The 24,259-nt window shown below is 36.6% G+C and overlaps 1 protein-coding gene across 4 annotated transcripts in view; it reads right to left on the bottom strand.

The window, feature by feature from the left end:
• RIT2 (Ras like without CAAX 2) overlaps positions 1–24,259 on the bottom strand; it is a 173,098-nt gene that overhangs the window by 115,540 nt on the left and 33,299 nt on the right. For all 4 annotated transcript variants that reach the window (XM_051803752.1, XM_051803754.1, XM_051803755.1 and 1 more), the window contains exon 2: positions 12,643–12,699. In XM_051803752.1, coding sequence (XP_051659712.1) covers positions 12,643–12,699 — 57 coding nt within the window. The remainder of the gene's footprint in view (positions 1–12,642; positions 12,700–24,259) is intronic.

The raw sequence follows: 24,259 nt of genomic DNA, 5'->3' as shown, positions 1-24,259 counted from the left end.
AAAAACATAAGACCTCAGTAGCCAGCAAAGCAAAGTCATTGCTGCCTTGTCTGGTCATGCAGCACCTTACACACAGTCATATGTCTGTCACCAGGGCTCGAAGTTTTATGACAGTGTATGTTAGCACAACATCTTTAGCCTGTATTCACGGTAGCGAAACCCCTCTCTGCACTACTTGCCCTCCATACAGTCAAGACTTGTGCACTTTTGATTTGAGTTCAATTCCAACTCAATATTCTGAAGCAACAGGGCAACAAATCCTTCTAAACTCAGTACTGACAGTTATCCATCCCCATGAGGTATTTCATTACAGAGAGATTAGATATATACACATATATAAGACATCTGTTTGTAGTTTTGTGTGTTCGTGCAGTGGTATGTATGCACCTGTGTATACAAACACAGAGAGACATTAAAGGCTGAGAGTATCATAAATTAATTCCTATGTCAATTAGCTATGATGTCTAAAACTGCTTATCTAGTCCTGCAAAATATATTAGGATCAGAAACAGATTGAAAATTAAACATGAAAAACCACCAACACAAATATCTTCTGCTATAGAAACTCAGGCTATTTTTATAACTCTACACTAAATATTTTTATTTTATTTTTACTGTTTGCAAAATTTTATTTTCTAGTTGCAGATAAGAATTTTCCCTCTTTAAAATACAATTTTTATTAGTTAAAGAAAAATAAATATTCACAAGGCCCCATGAAAAGCAGAACGGTTACAAATTCTGATCAAGGTCAAATTACAATTTGTAAAACCAAAATGAAGTCTAGAAAACAATGCACCCCTCTCCCTTCTTTTCTGTAAATATATGGATGGAGATGGTCATTCTCATAGCCTAATCTCATATCACATAAGATTCTTCTGGATGTAGTATAGGTCACATCCTTTAAATAATGGGCTACGGCTTAAAGGCGGGGATACAGCAGGGATTTGGATGAACGACTGACACATTTTATCTCAATAATTTGTCCCTGTGCAACAGTTATGGGTCCCAATGCCAATGCTGTTACCAACAAAGCTCTCATTCATTATTTTAACCTGAAAATAAGCAGATATATGACTAAATTTGTATAAATTACTATATAGGATATAACTTGTTTCCCAGAAAACTCCATCAGCTCGTCATCAGACCTTGTAGTGCAATTCTTCACAAAGGCTAAATTTTGTTTGTAAAGTGCCCCACCCATGTGAATAAGACTATTTTTCTCAGAACCAGCTATTACAGAGAAATTATAATTTCTCTACAAAAGTTGGCAGTTTTGCAAGTCAAGGCTAAAGATAATTCAGGCAAACCTTTGCACTTGCTGTTGCAAACCACTTGCAATATAGATAATGCTACTAAATATTTAATAAAGGCATATCATTACTTTCTCTGCTTCCAGAAAAATGTCATTTTATTCAAAGCTGTACACGAACAAAGCGAACAAAGTACTCCTGTTTAATCAAAACATGATAATTAACAGGAGTCCAAGTACCCTTATCTTGGGGAACAAGAATAGCAGGTAGCAATTTCACTACTCTTTCAAGTCCGTGATTGTGCTACTGAGTGGGAGGATCTGACAGCTACAAATTCACTTCTTGTCATTTCAGGGGAAGTAATTAGCGAGTTGACTACATCCACTTGGCTATTAGCTTGGATGGTGCCTTGGATTTAGTAAGGTGTAGATGGCTGCCGGCTTCCATGAAAGAAAGGTTAATGGAAACATTTGTCCTGTGACAAAGAATTTTGAATTGAGTGTGATAAATCATCCACCTCTAGAAAACCATGGCATGGGTGTCTCTTTCAATTTCAAAACCCATTTATTGAATATTTTTACTAATCATGATACACAAGGTATAGGTAAGCAGGTTTTTCCTATTTATGAGCTTCAACTCTCACTTCAGTTCCTTCATAGTTCATGTCTCTAATCATAATTATAATCACTGTACGTGGGTTTTGAAACTTATAGCAGAACCACTGGGCCAAGCCCACCGAGTGACTTAGCTGTTTACTCCACCTTCAGTCATGTAATTCCCAGGACCTTTGTATCTCCTCAGCTGCCACATAACATAACCACTTTAGCCCTAAGAACATTTGTGAGTGTTATTCATCTAACTAATGTGAGATGCAGATATTAGAGTTGAATAATCGTGCCCTAGAACTTTGTACACTTATGTCACGAATTAGAAACCACAACGTACATGTGACTTCACAGTGGTTTATAGTTCTTGCTAAACATATAAACTTCCCTTTCTTAACATTGCCAGCCAGGTGAACACTACTCATGCACAAAAGGAGTCAGGGTCTACAGACTGGGAGATGAGTTCCCCGGATTATATGAGAGGCTCAACCCAATGAAAGTGTGTCAATGAAACTCTACTACAAGAGAGCAGAGAAGAACCTAAGACGGAAATGTCTCAGTTTTCTGTGTTGGGTCAATGTTAGGGTGTCCCTGGAGGCCTGAAAGGAGAATTGAAGAGCTCAGCCCTGAGAATAAACTCTTCTGCCAGAAGAAACACCTTTCAACCACTTTTGATGCTTTTGTCTATTAGATGGATAAGTCAGAGATGTGGTGGATCAACACTGGGGGAAGTGAAGACTGTGGGATGAAGTCAAACCAAAACCAGCCATTGCTGAGCTAGAGGTATTCTGCCTGTATGAAACTGATATGAAGAAAGAAATAGGCTATTTTGTGTAGAACAGACAAAAGTATTTTAACAATGGTTTCTATTCTGGGCTGACTCTATCTACATCCTACGTGTGGTAGGTATAATTATGAAATAATTTTAATAAAACTGTTTCATTATTATCATTATTGTTACTATTACTATTATTAAAAAATATTACATCATATTGTCACATTAATAAGAAAAGTCTTTTTTCTTCCTTGTTCAGTGTTAATCTGATTAATCAGTGCTTAAGAAGAGCAACCAAAAGGTCACACTTCTATATACGTTTTGGTTATTTTTCTTGTCTCTATATTTAGCAGACACACAGGTAACTTCAGAGGTTTCTAGAAGAAATAGAATGGTAAAATATGACTGATGTTCCATTGACCCTTTACCCAGTAAAGAAGACAAGATGGCCAAGGCAGGAATACATCTTACTTCTAACAAAAAGAAAGTTAATGGAGGACAGGAAATAACAAATATGAAGTATTTACAGTTGAGGGACATTGATACTTCTTTTGCATGAGAACATGAAGCAAGCATAGATCTCTGACGACAACACATGGGAGAAACACTTTTCTCTCTTCCAGACATGGTAAGCAGCTGTTGGGCAGGGATGTCTGAGAAATAGATTCAGAGAATTGTAACACTACTCATAGCCGGATGCCAACTGGATTTAGGTCCTTCACCACCACTCTTTGGGCCCATCCATCTGCCAGTCTCTTATCTCTAATAAACAGAGTCATTCATCTGTTTTCTCACTTCCTAGAACAATGGAGAAAGGGAAGTCAGATCACTGGACAAATTATGATATAAGGTCATTCTGATTAGATAAATGCTCCAAAAGGGAATATAAAGAGGAGAACTATAGAAAATAAAAAATCTGTCGAATCTGTTTTCCTTTTTTGGGGATTGACCAATAGCCCAAGGAATCCCACACTATGGCACAGGGAATTATCACTATTAGTTTTGACAACAGAGATAGACTTCCAAAGGAATTTCAGCTCGTGGGCTGGTGCCTGAGAGAGACTCTGCATAAGATGGTTGACTTAGTTTTCATATATCACCTGTCCAAGAAGTAAAATCATCTCTATCCTTCTCCTTCATTCCCTCTTATACCTCCATTTCCCCATACATGTTTCTACCATATACCTTTTACCACTTTTTCAACCTGGAGGAATGTTTTTATCAAAGTTATTAAATTCCCTAACCTGGTAGACAATTATTATGCATTGGAGTGACTTGGTTTTCTTCTGGAATACTGTTCAATTATCTTGAAAATCTGTGTGATGAATGCCAGAGAGCCATTGAGGCTGGGAAAAGGGCAGAGATGAAGAGTGTCAGCACAGAATGAGTTGTTATATTTGGTTCATCTAATCTCACAAAACTACAGGCTATTTTAGAGCCCCCAGTGTCTGTTCCTAGCAGGTGATAGCTCATGTATCATTCCTTGTTCATGATTTAGGGTAAAGAATAGCTCTAGGTATTAATAGCTATGTAAGGATATTAATATCTATGTATATTAATATAACATTAATAGATATTTATAGCTCTAGACAGATAGCTCTACACTGGGTCTTTATACATTACTTCCTCCTCTGAGACCTCACAGCACAGTGCAGACACTCACAACTGTGCCTACTGTCTGGTATTTCTCAGCCTGAAGTGAATCTACTGCTGTGGTAAGTTTTCCAAGGGCATGTGAGATGGACATGGAAAAAACACAATATTGCCAAGACTAAACTACCAGTCAAAATGCTCCTCAAGGAGGAGCTCAAAATGCTCTGATCAACCTCCAACCTTTGAGCAGGTGTTTGGTGACTTGATAGGGGAGATAATGAGAACTAGAATAACATCACTCTGGGCCATCTACTCCCTCGAAAGACATTGACTGCATTTGCTTCTCTGTTATTGTTTATATCAGAGATACTAGTAAAGGAAAATTACTAGATTAAGCACTATTTCCTGAGTTTTTGAAAATGCTAAGTGACAAAGAGGCTTCCCCTGATATAAACAGCGTTCAAATAATTGCATATGAGCAATTTTTGAGAAGACCTGAATGTGACAAATCAGTAGCTGACATTAAGTGTATGTCCAGGATTTTAAGGGTGATTCATCTTGAGCACAGACAGGAAAATGCAAGTGCTTACTTTGGTAATTTCTTAAATGAAGCCTGCAAATTATTTAGGACTGAGTAATTTTCTCACAAAAGCAAAGTCCAAAGAAAGAAAGTTTAACAATAGAGTAAATATCATGTATCTGAGTAACAAAGCATGTTTAGAATAGGACCAGTTTATTTCAGTAATAAGGAAAATAGTGAAAAATCAAAGCTCATAATGATCTGAGACTTCATCCAAGTTAGAAGAAATAGCTCAGACTGGAATACTGAAAGATTTTCCAGCTATCATTAATGTGTTCATTAGAGGGAAAAATATCACCTCTTAAAAAATATTTCAAAGAAAAATGGGATTCTTTTTTCAGTCAAATTGTTTCCATCAGAGAGGGAAAGATCTGCTGTGCCATCTTCTCTGTCGCTTCAAACAATTTCTATTTCCTTTCATGGCAGGATAAAATAACAACACTAAGCAAAAGGTATTTTTTTGCCTCATTGAAATCTAAACTAACTGAGCAGTTTCGACACTCTTAATTTCTTAGGACTACTCCCTCTTTTTCTATTCATGGCTTATTTTACTGTGGGGGAACCCACACTACCAGACACATGACAATGTTCTCCTTTCTTTAACCACCAGTCTCACTCTGCCTATTCCTCTCTTCACTGCAGAACTTCTCCCCAGATACTCTGAGTGGTATCCTGATGATTTGTGAAGGCCCTTATTCTGACAAGCTGTCAGGGGAGGCACCACAATTCAGCTTCAGGCACCCACATTTAGAAAGCTACAAAATGCATGTCTACATGCAAGGTAGGTAGTTAAAATTTTCTTACACTTAAAGGAAGAGCAGACGCTATTCAGTTACCCGTACGTAAGTCTTGATGTTTAATATGCTCTTGGGTACCTTGTCTGGCTTTCATTTACTGGACTAGAAGGGCTCTGGTGATCCACAGGTCCTATGTCACTCCCACAGGGTGACAGATGTCAACAACACGTGACCTGTGGAAGATCTACAACCTCCTGGATCATGATCCTAACAAAAACAGGATACTGTTAGATGCAGAATCACTCACAGAATAATTTAGTTTGAAAAAGACCCTTAATATCATCAAGTCCAACTGTTAACCCAGCACTGTCAAACCAACCACTAACCATGTCCTTAAGTGCCACATCTATGTAGGTTTTAAATCCCTCCAGAGATGAAGACTCCACCATTTCCCTGGGCAACTTGTTCCTGTTCTTAACAACCCTTTCAGGAAAGAAATTTTCCCTAACATCCAATCTAAACCTCCCCTGGAACAAGTTGTGTCCATTTCCTTTTGTTCTGTTACTTGTTACTTGGAAGAAAATACCGACCCTCACCTGGCTACTGCCTCCTTTCAGGAGTTGTAGAGAGCAAGAAGGTGCCTCCTGAACCTCCTTTCATCCAGGCTGAGCCCCCTCAGCTCCCTCAGCTGCTCCTCATCAGACTTGTGCTCCAGACCCTTCCCCAGCTCCGTTGCCCTTCTCTGGACAAGTTCCAGAGCATCTGAAATGGCTCTTGCAACTCTTGATAAAGGAACTGAGTAAAGACCTAAATCTCCACTCCTAAACCTGCCCGAGTCCCACAGAACTGGACCGTTCTGTGGTAATTCATGTGCACATATTTTAATTTATGTGTTTAAATGTTAGCCTTAGTCCTAAAAAGTAACCATAATCTCCACTCTTCTTCACATATGTAAGTCAAAATGCTTTGTACCAAAAGTGACTATTAATCTCTTAATGTGATGTATAATGCAAATAATATCAACAGACAGGAAAACCAAAGCTAATAATAAAACACAGGTTGAAGAACACGGTTCAAATGCATACACCAGTATTTTTATATATTCTCCTTTTCTCATTTTAAATAATGATGAATATGAAGCACAAACACAGGCAATTTCACTATGTCTACACAATCAGTGTGAGAGAGATTTTTGAGGCAAAATGATTATTTTATGTGAATTGTTTATCCCATCTCAGATAAGGCTAACAAATGTGTGGAGAATGATGAATGAAAGGTGGTTGTAACTATTTAGGTATTGGTTAGATGAATTAAACCAGAAAAAATCCAAACAAACAAATAAAAAACCAAAACAATTTTGGGGCTCAAATCCAGTTGTGACTTGTTCAGTCCAATACGAACATCTGATCTTCTACACAAAAAAGAGAATGAGAATTAATTTAAAGATGGAATATATGTATATGCATGTTTTAGGTAACAGTAGAAATGTTCTTGAAACTTTTTGTGCTCTAAATAAAAATATGAATAGTACTTTTGTGCCAAGATGCCCCTTCTCTGATCTAGTAGATTTGTTCCCCCTTTGTCTTCTTTCTTTTCTTATGTGTTTGTATTTCCCTCGTTTTATCCTTTTTCATTATTGTACCTTGAGAACAGACATAAAATTCTTTATAACACTAACATTTTTTGTTATTCCTTATATAACTGCAGAATATTTTCAGTCCCATTTTATTTTTTTTTTCCTGAAATTCACCCACACGTTTCCAGCATCTTATTAGAGATGAGTAAACGTATTTTATTTGATGCATTGGTGAATGCATTACTTTGTTAGGAAACCTCATGGAAATTCATGTGCTTAATGCTAGAGTACCTCCCATCCCACACCCATTTCAATTAGAGTTTGACATTGACACAGCCTTAATGCCCTCAACTGCTCATTTGACACAGTCTCATGCAGTGATATCTCACCAAAACAGGAAGCTGCTTTCGCATCTCGTTTGCATTATGTATTCATTTTAAGATTAGTCACATGGTTAATGAGCATCTTGGAGCCTGTCCAGTTTGCTGCACTATGTCATGCTTCTTTTCCTGACACTCTACTTGCATTAACTCTCTGTGATATTGCCAAAGACTGTGCAGAGTGCAAATTGCTCTTAGCCGTTTGTTCCAGAAAATTATCATATCCACTGCCACTTGGAATCTATTGCCATTGTTGACTACAATTAAATATTAAATGTGTGCTGAAATAATTTCATTTTCATGAAGTGCTAACCTCTGAAATTTTCACACATACAGTCTAATACTAATTTTGTCCTTCCTCTCCTCATTTACTTACAAAAATAATATGTTTCTGTCTCAAAATTTTGAACCGCAATGTCTGTAGCAAGCCAAAATATGGCCATTATTCCCACATTACCCTGAAGGAATGTTAAACTCAAAGTGACAGCATTAAAATTAGCACTTCAGGTAGTATTTAACTTTTTAGTCAGTGTTTAATCTGTATTTTAAATGAATACTGATACACTTATTTCTGTATTTTTGTGTATCCACATTTACTTCTGTCTATATATATTGTCTGCAGTCTGAGTTTCTCAAGATATTATCAGCTTTTCCAAACTAAGACAAACAGCTAAAATAAAAAACGTTTCCTACATTAGAAGGGAACATTTATTATGATAATTTATCTGGATACCTTATGTCTGATCCACACTGTACAGAGGATTTCTCTGAATAGACACTTACTAGAACAAAAATGCCCTATGTACGTACAAAACCAAACCAAAGCAAAAATAAAGGCACAAAAAACCCTTTATAGAACAAAAACCAACTACATCCCTCAAATAAATCCATAGTAATCTTTAAAAATCTTGCACTTTTGTGACATCACAACATCCAGTAAGTTCTTCAAAAGTGGAAGTACTTTTATAAACTATAAATACAGAAAGAAAAATGTGTAAATAATTCTAAATCTATTTATATATCTCTTTTAGAATCAAAATTAACACATTTGAAGTGTACGTATGTATGAAATAAAAACCAGTAAGCATATGTATCCCATAATGCAGAAACTGAAATGTCCTTTTAGCAAAAAATTCTGCATCAGCTCACAGTAACAGCAGCTTCTTCTGATCAAGATCCTCTGTAATATTTCAGAAATATCAGTGGATAACAGAAAAAAAAAAAGTTACAAGTACAAAGAGCCATTATATTCCTTTTTGTATATTTCTACTATATTACTTAGAGATCCAAATCACTGTAGAAAAAGAAAACTCTAAAGCTTAAGTAACACAATGGTTGAAACACAGTGGAGAAGGATGATAGGGTGAATCCATGTTCCTGAGGACTATCACAAAAAAGGTAAAAAATAATGCTCTGCATCTGTAAAGCCACATGATTATTACTGCAGAAGGTTTAGGTGAAATCCCTAGTGGTGTGTTTGGAGAAGTAGAATTTGGAAGGGGAAGCACATTTGGTAGCATGTTAAAGTGAAAGGACTCCTCTACACTCTCTGGTCAGTAACATTAAGCATTTTTTACCATAGCCTCGTGGTACATTAGACAGTAAAAAAACCCCTCAAACAACCAAACAAATTATTCTAATCCCTTTGTAAAGCTCAATGTCTTATCAGTTTATGGACGAAGTATAAAATGCAAATAAAATAAGGAGGAAGAACAAAACCATCTAAAAACATTAAGAAGCCAACTGTCTGTGGATATGCAACCATAAAGCATGGTGTAGGTCAGGACATAAAATTTATTTATTATACAAAAAGAATCAAAATTCAGAACATTTTTTAGGATTGAGAGGATTTGAGCTTTTATGAAATAAAATATGAAACCCAATTGGCATCCATCTGTTTAAATCAAAGAAAAAACTTTTGTAGATTCCTTGTTTCAGGCTTTTTATGTGTTCCTAACTGATTATACAAGACAGTTTCATGGATCTTTTGCATGGGCTGAATATTTTTTTTGGTTCTGCTTTTCAACTAGAATATCAAGTAGATTATATCGGTGTTAGGGTTATGTGCTTTGGAAATGGTTTATTGCCCCCTATATTTACATAGATACAAAACTATTTTACAGGAATCTACAGAAATGAAAAACAGCTGAAATTATTATTCTACTCCCATACCTATGCTTAAAATGGGCAACGAAAAGTTAAAAAGATTATAAATATTTTGGTAGCCCCTGGGTCATTGTCATCTTGTCCATAATACTGAAAGTGATGGGCTTCTGGGATTACAAAGACAATGATGCTATTTGCAAAGACCCCTCCATTTCACAACCCCCACCCTATCCATTTGTATTAGGAGAGCTTTTAGAAAAAGCTCCATCAAAGGCAAGGAGATACAGCATTAATTCTGTCAACACTACCTTCTTATAACTTGGGTAAATTGGCACAGTTAAGTATCACAGTCACTGCCACCACAATTTCACACTATAAAAAACATAGAGAATAGACTAAGTAGTGCAGGAATATCAGAAAAAAATAGGTAGGTATTTATTAGATTATTATGTCCACATGAAACAAAAGAAATAATAGACCTTGTCTTAAAGCTCAGCTGGAGAACGGTAAACTCAGTAGATTGGTTAACATTGGAAATCTGTGGATTACCATTTAAATACACCATGGAACTTTTTTTTTTTTGTTATTTCCAGACAATATTACCCTCTCAGTGATTTCTACAGAAACCCTCATTGATTTAAGATGCCTAAAGACAAATAAATCTACAGGTAGGCAGAAGCAGTTATTTCCAAAGAAGAACAGAAAAATGTGGCACCAGTGTGCCCACTGATGTTCAGGACAGTCCATGAGTTCCATAAACAAGATACAAATTGCTGAGGAATGAAAGTGGCCCAAAATGTATGGCACAAAGGAAAGGCAATAAATTGATATCCAGAGAGATCAGTGACCTCAGACCGAGCTGAAAAGCTATGTTTAATTTTCTGCTTTGCCACTCAGCCAGTATGAATGCACATTTCATATGTAGACTGGTGGTTTTTTTTTTTCATTCTTTCTGCACCATCTACTGCTGTGTTTACTGTGAGAAACAAAATTCTGACTAAATAGATCACTGTTCTGCTCTAAGATGATAACTTCCCCATGACACAAAGCATCTGTTTGTGCCTAGCTCCTCATGGCTTTCAAGGAACAACATTTCCTCTGGTTACTCCTGCCATCAGCATAGTTTTCCCCCTGGCTGTGCTCATTTCAGACCACCTTATTTTTTTTTAGCAAGATGGTCTAAATAGTAAAAATATGCCTACCATTGGATGTACAAAAACCCATGAGATTAATTCTGTTTGTTGAGACCAGGGACTCAAAAGTAGTAAAAAAAATCTCAACAGTATAATTTTTTTTAGTATATTGACTTTTTAAAATCTACTAATTTTTTATTACAGGTGTGATAACAAATGACACCTTCTATTTTCATTTTTTTGATTTTGCGTCCAATTTTGAGGAGTCATACCACAAATTTATCCAAGATGAAACACACATACTTGGCCCAAGATTATACTCTTCTGTTTACTACGTTTTAGAGCATGAAAATTAATAAGCCTTTCTCAGAATGTCCTCAGCATGTTCTGAGAGACAGAAGTGCCAAACAGATAAAAAGTTGCACTTCTGGTTCTGCCTCTAGCCAGCCGGGTGAGTTTGAATTCATCATTGCATTTCTCTGTTCTCTATTTCCCTCTCTTCTCCTGTTTAGAGTGTTGGTTTTACCGAGTAGCAGCTCTCTCTTGCTCAAGGAGACCTTCATCCTGATTAGGTCCTCAAGGCATTCCCGCAGTAGGTACTTACAATGCATCACAAGCTTTCCTTCTCTTTATGATTATCTATTATTCATATTGTGGTGGTGTCTAGAGACCAATAAATTGAGATTATGACAAGATACAATATATGGATAAATACTGATGGCAGGTGGATAGGTCATATAATAAAGATGGGTGTAAGTACGTAGCTTAATGGTGCCAGTAACTAATAATGTTCTTCTTTTCCAATTAGATTTAATGATTATTATTTTTTTCCTGAGTGAAGTAAATGAATTTGAAGAAATTCTATAGTAGTTTTGCCTTCTTTAGAGTTGACAACGTCATATTTTACAATTTTTTGGACAGTTTTAAAATTACTGGTGGCATGAAGAGTTTATACATTTTTGATCACTATAAAAATTAACATCCAGGAAAACGGATGTTAAAATAAAAATAAATACTGCCATTAGATGATCTGCTTAGCAACACAGTAATATTGTAGGGGTTAAATCTGAGTTTGAAATATTTGAAAAGTTCAAAGAAAATAAAAATTTGTTTTGGATGACAGGGTTGGAAGATTTTTATTTTTTTTTCCTTATGCAATTTTTGTAAATGCTGATGTTTTTTAGTGACTTTCCCACATATTGAGCCCAGACTCTTGCCATCTTCTTCCTGTTATAACTAAATATTACACATGGATAGTCCCCATAAATACAAGGACTTTTTTATTATAAGTAAAGCTAAGTAATAAAGACATTTAAATGAATAAACATGCAGTTCTGACAATTGGTCAGCATTTAAAGTATATTTCAGTGTATTATAGATTAATGTGAATAATTTTTATTACCAAAGTTTATAAAATAGGTAGACTCAATGAAGTTTAGCTGAGGATGTAATCCCAGAGCACAACTGTAGTGTGTTGAATTGAGTACTCACTTGATGTCTCTAGAGAAGTCCAACTAAGACTTTATTGTGGAAAATAGTACTAAAATAACAAAACTTAAAAAACCAAAGCCCTCCAGACCGGGGTTTTCACATTATTTTAGTATTTTGAAAGTTTGTTTTCTATCTTACTGTGTTTTTTTTCATATTCTGTGATTACAGTAGCACAAGTAACACAATAATAGTTACAGCACATGAATCCACAACTCTCTTGTTGAAAGATTTTGTACAAAATACCTATGATAATACCATGACACAGTTTAATTGTCATCAAAAAATTAATCTGTAGTCTAAAGTTTGCAAATCTTGTTTCTATCTAAGGGCTATTTAAGAGCAGCCTCTCACTGTCTGACAATCTCAAATAGGCAGGGAGATTGAAAGGGGTGAAGGAGAGAATCATCTCTACTCACCTATAGTTGGGTCATGATAGTCAGGGAACCGATGGCTTATGAACTGCATTGTCATTGCTGGAGAGAGAAAGACAGAGGGAAGAAAAAAGAATGATATATTTAGATAGATACAGGGGAATGAACAAGCAGATAATTCACTCATCCAAGTATCAGCTCAGAAAGTGAGTCCAAAGTTTGTTTTATGTCTACTTCTGCATTACAGTGATGACAGAGAACTAATAAATGGAGAAAAATATGAATCAAACTTTTTTATTTGTCTTAATTTCTTCCTTTTTAAACTTCATTATATCAGTTTATGTATTAAAATGTTTAATCTTATCAGTACTTGGTAAATACTGATAATTGGATATTGCATATGTATGAAAATTGCCATTACGAAACCCTAAAATATTATTTACAAAGCTGATTTATAAACTTTTCATAGTGCTACAAAATGCTACTCACTGTAGTGCCTCATTTCATTTCTGCTCTATTTAGGAATTCATTACACTTGATGCAACAGATGAAGGCTTCTTTTAACACCTTTTTTCTGAAGAGATTTTTTATTCCTGAATATTACCTGCTCTCAGAAATTTTAGTAAAGTTACATGAGACTTCAGGAAAACTGCATTCTATCATTTTGAAAAGGTGACATGGTGAAAGTGAAGTTCCAATTTATGTAGAAAGACAGAAACTTTCATATCCTGTTCATCATGTCCTTTCCACCATATCCTGTACAACGTGACATTAGAAGTTCATTGATTTTGAATAACCATGAAAGGAAATTTGGGTACTCAGTGACCACGGTAATATCATCAGTAATCAGAACAACCTGAGAGGTTATGTTATCTTTGTTTTTTTTCTCAGGAGTTTAAATTTCAGGCCATTGGAAAAAGAAATATATCTACCAAACACAGAAAACTGGGAATAAAACATTTCCAAAATTGAAATCAGTGAATTCTAATTAAATGTGGGGATAGGAAGGGTTAAACAGAATTTTAAAAATATTGCTTGATTTTTAAGCCAATTCTTTTCTTTTTCCTTTTTTTTTTTTATACCAACATTACAATTTCTCTATAGCTACTAAATGGATATTAGCTTAAAAAAGTGCTCCACCTGAAAGATAATTATTAGTCAAAACACATCAAATCCAACATGAGATTTGGCCTTTCGCTTTGACCATCTCAGTTACTTTCAACAGCAGAAGTTTTGAACAAGAGATGAGACATTTTAAAAAATCTGTGCATAAATACACCCATTTTTTGGACAGTGTTGTTTTATTTTAATGTTTGCCTTCCTCATATTTTTAAGAAACAGGGCTTAAGGAGATAGTTTTGTGCAATGATACAGACAAGGAGTATTAAACATTTATTACCATGTTAATAAATTATTACATCTTTAGTGTAGACAAATATAAATGCTAAGAAGTAGCATTATAAATTCATAGTTACCCAGAGAGGGTAACTGCGTAAGAAAAAGCTCATTCAGTCTATACATATTATAGGGGAATAAATCTATGTGCAGTGACACTCATGTCTTCTATATTATCTGTTGTCAGATGCATTACTTTTAAGTACTGTGCATGTTTGGACACTTTTATTTCCAGGACACCTGTTTTTTTTTTTTAGTCATGACAGATTTTTAGGCGCCTCCATCTGATTACTGCTAGTGGTTCATGAAGAATAAATTTATGTCTAATGTAATCTGCCTACTTTGCTCTTAGAAGCTGAGGCAGCTAGCAGAAATGCTCTTCATATGGTTCATGCCTACACTTTTCCAGCTTTCTGAGGCCATGTACCACAGATGAATTCAATTTGTTTCACTACCAGCTGCTTTTTCTTGCCAAGCATTCTTTTTTTTAAAAAAAAAACAAAAAAAAAACCAACAAACCAACACAAAACCCCAAACTACTCTATATCTAATCTCTTTCTCTTTTCTTTTGGAGCTGTGTCTGTGTCACAAAATCTGTTGTTACCACTGAAACAGAGGAAAGCCAGAACTCAGAGTAAACATTTTTCCTCTCTCCTGAGGCAGCCCCAAATCAATATGTCATTTATATCCTCATCAAATCCACAGGAACTGAGAGGACTGAAATAATTTGAAAGCATGATATTGTATTAAACACTAAATTTTCTACTGCAATGTGCAAAAGTGGAAGAGTTCAAAAGGTATGTGGATGTGACACCTGGGGACATGGTTTAGTGGAGGCCTTGGCAGTGCTGGGTTAATAGTTGGACTTGGTCTTAGAGATCTTGCCAATCTAAATGGCTCTATGATTCTATGATTATACATAAATTTAATCTGAAGAGGCATAGAATTTGAGAAAGGTTTTCAGGAAAGTATTCTAAGTAATGAAATGAGAACTCCTCACAGTCATCTGGCCAGGACAATGGTGAATAAAACTTCCTTTTCCATACCTTTTGTCCCTCAACTTCTTCCACAACAGTCCTTTGTCAAAGGCTCCTCCTAACCAAAGGAAGTTCTTTGGCCTCTTCAGTCCTTATCACCTCTTGCACAGGGATTTAACGCCCTTTCCCAGAAAAAGGATTCAGAAGGAATTGAGGGACACCGATTTTTTTTTTTCAATCATTTAATTACAATGTAAAATAAGGAAACTGGGGTATAAGCGGTGGGAATTACAACCCATCTTCCCTTGTGTGTTCTTTAAAATAAGAACACACAAAAGTCTTTAAAATAAAACTTTGCATTTTCTGTTAAACCCTACTGCATAAGAGTGCAGCAAGTATTTTCAGAGAGCTGTAGCTGGACACCTCCTCTAAGGGAAAGAACAACTGGTTTTTGGCTACAAACAAACCCTTTATTCCACGAGAATGGAGGACAAAGAAGTCTCAAAACATCAGGTCCGTTGTACAAAACCAGTTGAGTCCAGTTGTACCTAGTATTCCACAGACTTGGCTGCTGGATGGGCAGAAATTAGTCCCGGGTGAGGGTCAGAAGTTCGTGGAATGCTTCCCAGAGGAAAAGAACATTCAATCACCACTGGCATGAAACCACACAGCTCAGCTGGAGCCTTGGGAATTAGACCTGCTTATAAGCTGCCCTATCTGGGCTGTCCAGCAGGAGAGCTGCCTCAGCTGGAATATGCTGGTTTCTTCACTGGTACTAACATCAGCTCCAAATTAATTTTCCAGAGTGAATTAATTTTGAAAACTAATACAAAAATGGTATCAGTATTTCATGGTGCTTGATAAAAACACTCTCCTTGGTTCCTTGGGTTTTCCTCATCTTCTTTTCCATGTAAATTAACACTCACACAGAACAAAGCCAAGCTGCCATTTGGATATTTTTGTGACCATTTTCCTCTGAAAATCTAAATAATACTGCAACAAATTCGTACAGACCTATAAATTAGGGACTCTTAACTCTAATTTATGCCACACACAAAGCACTGTATCAAAATGTGTCTTTAAAGCAGGATATGAAAACAGCATAAATTGATAAGACTGATATTTGAATAAATGTATATAAATGTAAAAGCAAAGTAAGGTAAGAAATGGTTAAAAAAACCAAACCCTTTTAATCCATAGCAGATATTGTGACACATTTTGAATTGCAAGTTGCCTGAAAATTTTTAATGAATATTTTATGACAGTGTGAAAATCATTTCATTTAAATGGGACATGTACATCACACAGCAGCTATGATAAGTAAAAGGATCATTGTTTCAGATGAACAGTGTCTTCTTTATATCCATCTGTGGCTAAGCAAGTGCAGGTTGTCTCATCTGAATAAATATAAGCCTCATATGCATGAGTAACTATGCAACTTTAAAGTTCTCTTGTGTTTTTAAAACAAGAAATGGATTCATGTCCTGCATTCAATTTTTATTGTTTCCATACTTGCTTATCTAATGTTCATTAACTATCTTGAAAGGTATACATGATACCTATGTTGGCACTGAAATATATGTATTTTCTATGAATAATAAACTTAGTCTTGTCTTCTAGTTTCAATATAATTCCTAAATCCTTCCTAATAATATTTTATTTACCCCTGAGTAGGAAATGCCATGCTTAAAAAAAGGCTGATGCTGTATTATTTATTCTGAAACATGCTTTTGATCAGTGCAAAAATACTAAATTTTGTGTAAAGAAGGTACTAACTTTGAAGAATACATATGCTTGAGTGGGCTCACAAGACAATAGCAAAAGTGCTTTGAAACTCCTGCAGCTGCGAGAGCAGAGACAATAGAATCCCAACGTCCTTCTAATTTGTTCTAAGTTTGATTTATACCAACAACTTTAAAAGCAATCCTATACTTATTTTTCAAGGTTGGAGAGTATGTTGCAAGCTTACACAATATTCTTTATGGTAATTGTATCCCTGATGTGAATATCTCATCCTGACCTTCTTATCCCTCTTTACTGACCCAAGAACTTCCACATATCCATGTTCTTATGGGTGCTGCTGCAATACTATAACAAACCCATTTCCGAAAGAATCTTTACCACCATCACAAAATCCTACACTTGAAATAGTCTAACAAAATTATCATTGTAGCTGCAACTCATGGGTCAGTGATTCCATATGGTTGATTCATACTATTTTAATTTAGATCCATTCTTCCAATGAATTTTTGACTTGTGTTTTTGCAAATATTGGGGTTTTAATGAGACTGGCAGAGAAGATGGGTTTAAAAAAAAATATAATATGGTAAGGTCAGTAGATTTGATCATGAAGTTCATGATCATATAGCTCATTAAGTTTTTGAGGTTTAGTTCCTGAAATTCATGAGCATATAGGTATTATTAGCATAAAGAAGGTGGCAAAGAAAGTACAGAGACTAAAACAGAAGAGTAGATCCTATTGACAAAGTATGAACCAGAGGCACTGGCATGGAAAAAGAAGGGATAAATATGTTTTATTTAAAAATTTAAGAGGTAACCTTGCCTTTATCTATCTATTTATAAAACTTTCTAAAAATGTGGTCAGGGCATGTTGAACATAGCTGATTTTATTATTTTCATGAAGTGTTTGTATACCACTAAATATGTAAAAATGTTATGATATAATAATCTATTTCAGCAACCAGACAAGCATTACATTGCTACTGTTTAATCTCTGAAATTCTGGACCATTTGAACAGTTCTTGTCTTTCCGATGGTTTCATACCCACAAGATCTTAGGTACCATCTTCTAAAACGTGATCTTTTCAAAAGCTCACACCTGAAGACTGGAATGTTGACTTCTGCTTCATTAGCTTGGAAAAAAATTTCTATTTCATTAGCTTGGAAAAAATTACAAATACCCTTATAACTAACTCTGAATTTTTAGATTGACTCCTCAAATAAAAAGTTATTTGCAATCATTCTTCTGCCCACGGAATCTTTACCAATAGAACTTGTAATAGCAAAACATGTTCTGTAACACAATCTCCTGCATAGTTTGGGACAGTTTTTACCCACTTTTTTTGCTATAGTGGTGGGTGTTTTTTTCATCTATTGAAGCTGAAGACCACAACAAAGACCAGAACAAAAATCAACACACAAACCCCCAATACATATAAATTTTAACCAGAAAAAAACCCCTCAAGTTATTAGGACAACCAGAACAGAAACAGGAAACTCTTCCTTGTCCACTGAATCACTACAAATGGATCCATCCACTAGGTTGGGTTGACTTGGTCATAGCTGTATCAAAAGCAGTGTGACCAGCAGGGCAAAGGAGAGAATTCTCCCACTCTACTGTGGTCATCTGAGACACCACATGGAACACTGTGGTTGCATCCAACCCAAACCATTTTGTATTTCCATAATGATGTGAAAGCACTGCTCAGGCTTCCATGGTTCCATGAAAAATTATTTCCTTCACCTCCAAGGCCTACCCATCTTCTATTTGCTTTTGTTAGTTCTGGCTTTCCCTGTCTTACATTCCATTTCCTCACTGGGAATCCACACTTGTTTGCCAGGAAGGGCACAGTCTGTCTTTCCATCCAGAGTCCCAAACATATCTCTCATTTTCTTGTTAAAAAGCATAGCACATAAAAACACAGGGGAAACATATTAATGTAAGTATCAAGAGAAAAACAAAGCAAAGCTAAGCCAAATATTAACATTTATAGTAATTGAAATAAGGGAGCTAGTTTTGTTCTTCATACTCTGGAACTAGAGAAAGGCTTGTTAACATAATTTTGTGATGTTTATCACTGTAAAGTAAGAGCAGAATGTAACCAAAATGGGTTGAAGTGGAGTTAGTGGTGACAGAGCAAAGCAGAAAACAGCTTTCTTTGGGGAATATTCACAGTTTTATAATTCCTCTTCTTGCATCAGAATGAAACAAAGGACTTGATGCAGAAATCTATATGTTGAGGCAATATGTGCCCCAAGAGTAAAAAAAAAGCAGACGAGTAGAATAAAAGCCTCAGAAAGAAAAGATAGAAAAGAAAATCTTTTGTTTTAATACTCATCTTGAATGAACAAATAAAAATCACTAATCTTAGAGAATCTCTCAACCTGCTCTTTCTTACAAGTGTTAGATGTAAAGATATGAGTTCTCACTATTTCCCTTCAAGGAGTCATTAGTGAAACAAGGGCATTTAGTAGGTACTGGTTACATCTTTCCAGCATAGACTGAAGTTTGAACAGACAAACTGTGCAAAAATTCATCCTAGACTTGAGAAACTTTCAGGAAAAACTTAGTTCAGCAAAAGTACTCCCACTGCAGAAAAGTTTCACTCATTCTGAATCAGCATGTTCTAGTGAAAAATGGCTGTACTAAAAACTTCTGTCTACCATTAATATCTACATCCAAACTCAGCTCCTGGTGCACTACTGGAAGGCAGAACAGAGTGTGTTGTAAAATTTATGCTAAAAAATCCGTTTGGTATTTAAGGAAATAGGGAAGTAGATGAGAGTTGCATTTATTTCCCATATAAGAGACATCATCATAATGTGATACAAATTAACAATAATGACAAGGTAGATTGCTACCACTTACGAATCATTTCTTCTGTAGTATACCCCTGATCCCTTCCCGAAAATCTCCCACAAAAATACTGAACATTCCCTATCCTTCTTAGCTTATGTGCCATGACAAGATGCATTAATAAACAGAAATGACTGCTGGTAAATGCTGCCATTAGTGCATTTACCCACTGTGTTTCTTCCATCAAGTTAAAATCAGAGAGAAAACTTAATGTATCTTCTATGGCTCTTCAGTTAGAAAATCCAATGGCAACTTCAGCCTTCCATTAGTGAGCAATCCAAAATGTAATGACATAAAAAGGTTTTAAACCAGGCTCCAAGATAATGTGAATTTTAAACCAGAATGCATTAAATAAAGCTAGAAAGATTCAATTTTCACATATTATTGCGGAGAAGAATAGAGCCAATCTTGAAGCATTGCAAATAGGCACGTTTCAATTAAAGTCAATGGATAAATCTCCTCATTTTACAAAGGGAGTACAGCAAACAGGAGAGAAATATAGGGTAGTTCTTAATACAAGTGGGCCCTGGCTTGCAGCTACCAGCCTCAAGTATCATTAGCTCACTGAGAAAAAGACTTTCAAGAAAGGATAAAGTCGTTTCGTTCGATGGGAAAAAAAACTCTCAGAAACCACATTTATTTCTCTCCCTTTTTTTAACTGCTGACATGTTTCCATGTAATGATAACTTGAGAGGCTCAGATGTGGTTTACTGCTGTTTCAGGTAGTGGTAAATTGACATTGTTTGTGGGTTTCCTAACATAAACTAGTGGTTAGCTCCTGTGATACCTTCCATGTTAAATTACACCCCATACATCAAGCAGTGATGAATTGGCAGTGACAGCATCTGTATTTTCTTGTGAGTGGGAGAATAGTTGCTGTTCTGTAATGTGGTACCAACTTTCTGTACATCAAACCTGTGGTCTGGAAAATTGATGACACATCAAAAGAGGAGGATACAACTCTTCCATTTAATCACCCACAGAAGTCTTATTCAGGGTTAAAATAGAGCCCAGTTTTCATTTATTCTTGCCTTATCACTGCTACATTTTCTCAATACGTCAGTTACACTGAAAAGAGGATACATCCAGATTCACAGATGCTGTTGGCACCCAGTTCCCTTCCACTAAACAGGATTTAAGTGCTTATCTGTCTGTGCTCATCTGAACAACAACCTTTTGTCTCTCTCTCAAAAAATCGTATGTCTTTTTGAAATTTTGTAGAATCATGTAGTCATTTAAGTTGGAAAAGCCACCTTACTTCATTGACTCCATCTGTTCCCCCTCACTGCCAAGGTCACCACTAACCCGTGTCTCCAAGTGCCTTCAAATTCCTCCAGAGATGGTGACTCCACCACTGCCCCAGGCAGTCTGTGCCAGGGCTGGACAACCCTTTCAGTGAAGAATTTTTTCCTGATATCCAATCTAAGAACCAACTGGAGTGCTGGGCCCAGAGAGTGGTGGTGAATGGTGCTGCACCCAGTTGGCTGCCAGTCACTAGTGGTGTCCCCCAGGGATCAATGTTGGGCCCAGTTCTCTTTAATATCTTTATTGGTGGTTTAGATGAGGAGATTGAGTCCATCATCAGCAAATTTGCAGATGACACCAAGCTGGGGGGAAGCATCAATCAGCTGGCAGGCAGGAGGGCTCTGCAGAGGGACCTGGACAGGCTGAAGAGTTGGGCTGATTCCAACAGGATGAGGTTCAACAAGGTCAAGTGCCAGGTCCTGCACTTTGGCCACAACAACCCCCTACAGCACTACAGGCTGGGGACAGAGTGGCTGGAGAGCAGCCAGGCAGGAAGGGACCTGGGAGTCTGGATGGACAGGAAGCTGAACATGAGCCAGAGTGTGCCCAGGTGGCCAAGAAGGCCAATGGATCCTGGCCTGGATCAGGAACAGTGTGGCCAGCAGGTTCAGGGAAGTGATTCTTCCCCTGTACTCAGCACTGGTGAGGCCACACCTGCAGTGCTGTGTCCAGTTCTGGGCCCCTCAGGTCAGGAAGGACATTGAGGGGCTGGAGCAGGGCCAGAGAAGAGCAACAAGGCTGGTGAAGGGACTTGAGCACGAGTCCTGTGAGGAGAGGCTGAGGGAGCTGGGGTTGTTCAGCCTGGAGAAGAGGAGGCTCAGGGGAGACCTCATCACTCTCTACAACTCCCTGACAGGAGGTTGTGCCAGGTGGGGGTTGGTCTCTTCTCCCAGGCAGCTCTCAGTAAGACAAGAGGGCATGGTCTTAAGCTGTGCCAGGGGAGGTCTAGGTTGGATATTAGGAAGAAATTCTTTACAGAGAGGGTAATCAGGCATTGGAATGGGCTGCCCAGGGAAGTGGTGGATTTACCGTCACTGGAGGTTTTTAAGATGAGACTGGATGTGGCACTTAGTGCCATGGTCTAGTAACCACGGCAGTAGTGGATCAAGGGTTGGACTTGATGATCTCAGAGGTCCCTTCCAACCTGGCTGATTCTATGATTCTATGACTGTAAATCTTCCCCAGCACAACATGAGGCTGTTTCTTCCTAGCCTGTAACTTGTTACCTGTAAGAAGAGACTGAAACACACCCAGCCACAGCTTCCTTTCAGGTGGTTGTGGAGAGACTGATGATTATTGTTGATGACTAAAGTAATGATCTTGTTTCCTGCTGCTGAATGAACTTTCATTGAAATGAAAATAATTCGAGAAAAAATTGGTAAGGATGAAATTAAAGAGAGGATACCAAACCAAATAAGAGTGAATTTACTGGTTTAGATTGATGGTTTTAAAATTATTCTAAGTATGAAACTGATTTACTAATATTACTGTTAAATATTTTATAATAAATAACATATATTTTCATTTCTACTATAGATTATACCACTTATAGGTAATTTTTCATCACTTTTTTTTTTTAAGTTTCTATTCATTAAAGTAGCTTAATACTCTGGTTTTCCACTTCAATGTAAAATCCAAACAAAATCTAAAATATTGTATTTTGCTCTGAAATTCCCTCATTCATTTTTTTAATATCTGACATATTTTTTCCAGTAATAAAAATGGCGTTCAAATCATATTTAAAGGAAGCAGACTAAGAAAGGATGTAACATTTCTGAAGAAAACTCACACCGGAATGTTGCTAAAATAAAAAAAAATATTTGAATTAATCAAAGACATTTGATCGTTCCCAGAATGCTTTCCTCAACAATTTATTTCCTACTCATATATTTAAATTTATTTTTATCTTAGTGGATTTATTTATCCCAGTGGAGCTAAATACCACATCATTTGCATTATATGAGTTGAAAAGTGTTCTTCACCACTGATGTGACTTTGAACTAAACATATTTTCCTTGTCATATCTCAGAGACGTTTTCTCTCTCTGCTAATTAGGCAACACTTCACAATGAAGTCAAATCTGCCACGTTATCTCTTACACCAACATGGGTTCTTAATGTCTTTGCTGCTATACTAAAAGTATTTCTGTAAGATTAGAAAAGGCTGAGGCTTTTTGGTTGGTGGGGCTGTGTACTCTCTTTGCACACACACATGAACACATACAAATCAAAAAGCCTTGTTATTTATGAACTGTTACCCAAACAGCAAATCAAACCTTTGAGAAAGCCTGGAACTGGGGAAAACAAGGTCTTCTGGATGAAGAAGTTCTTCAGCACCATTTAAAACATGGTTATATTCATAGAATTAGAAAATGGTTTGGGTTTAAAGGGACCTTAAATACCATCTCTTTCCAATGCCCACCATGGGCAAGAACATCAGACCAGGTTGCTCCAAGTCCCATCCAACCTGGCCCAGAAATTTTAGACACCCTGGAATAGATATCCTACAGTTCTATATAACCTTAGCACCTAAATATTTCAGAAGATGGAGTTAATTGAGAAGAAGAAAGATTCTAGAACAAGAAAACAACATGTGATTTGGAAACAAAACAATGGGGAACAATGACTTATCTCAGGGGACAGTATTGGCCCTATGCTTTTTGTCACTTTTACTTTATATAGACAGTAATCACTGTAAAACTAAGAAGAAGGCTTATGTGATTGTGTCATTCTAGGGAGAAATGTTTTTAGCTTTTGACTGCTATCAGGACTTTATCTTTTGATTTTTCACTGACATCTTTTTTTGCCTCAGTTTCCAAACCTGCAAGAAAAACCAAGGCAAATCAGCAACATGGACCTAGAGCTCTGAGATTCACAGGATTGCTGTGTAAGAACTGGCTGTGAATACATTCATTTACTGTTCACCTAAAACCAAGTTGCTAAAAGCATGAAATTTTTTTTAAGAGACTCGACAAATAGCTTCACCGTGAAGTTATCTGGATGAGAGGAGGCAGAAGACATGAGATCAAGCATCTTCACAAGACATACGAGTTACTGATAGAGGGCAGAAGAAAAGACTGCAAAGTACAAGGAGGATAAAGTGAAATAGCTACATGTCCTCTCATCCCCTTCCTGCTCTCACAGTACAAACCTGACTGGAAGTTCACATCTGCCAAAAGCACATTCATATTGCTTGACACATGTACACGCTACGTTATGGTGATATATTGACAGCGGGCACAGTTACCAGACATGTTTGGGGGTGAAAGGTAGCACTTCAGGCACTAAAGGAAGTGATTTATTATAGCATTAGTGCACCACTGAAAAGGTCAGAAAGCTACAAAACACATACGAAAGTTCTAGAGGGCTGATTGTATTTTCACAGAGAA

This window comes from Manacus candei, unplaced genomic scaffold (genome assembly GCF_025592945.1).
Source record: "Manacus candei isolate 608988 ecotype Guabito, Panama unplaced genomic scaffold, ASM2559294v1 h1tg000059l, whole genome shotgun sequence".
NCBI classification, from domain to species: Eukaryota; Metazoa; Chordata; class Aves; order Passeriformes; family Pipridae; genus Manacus; species Manacus candei.
The sequence above is the reverse complement of the archived record's forward strand: the minus strand, read 5'-3'. Positions and strand labels throughout refer to the sequence as shown.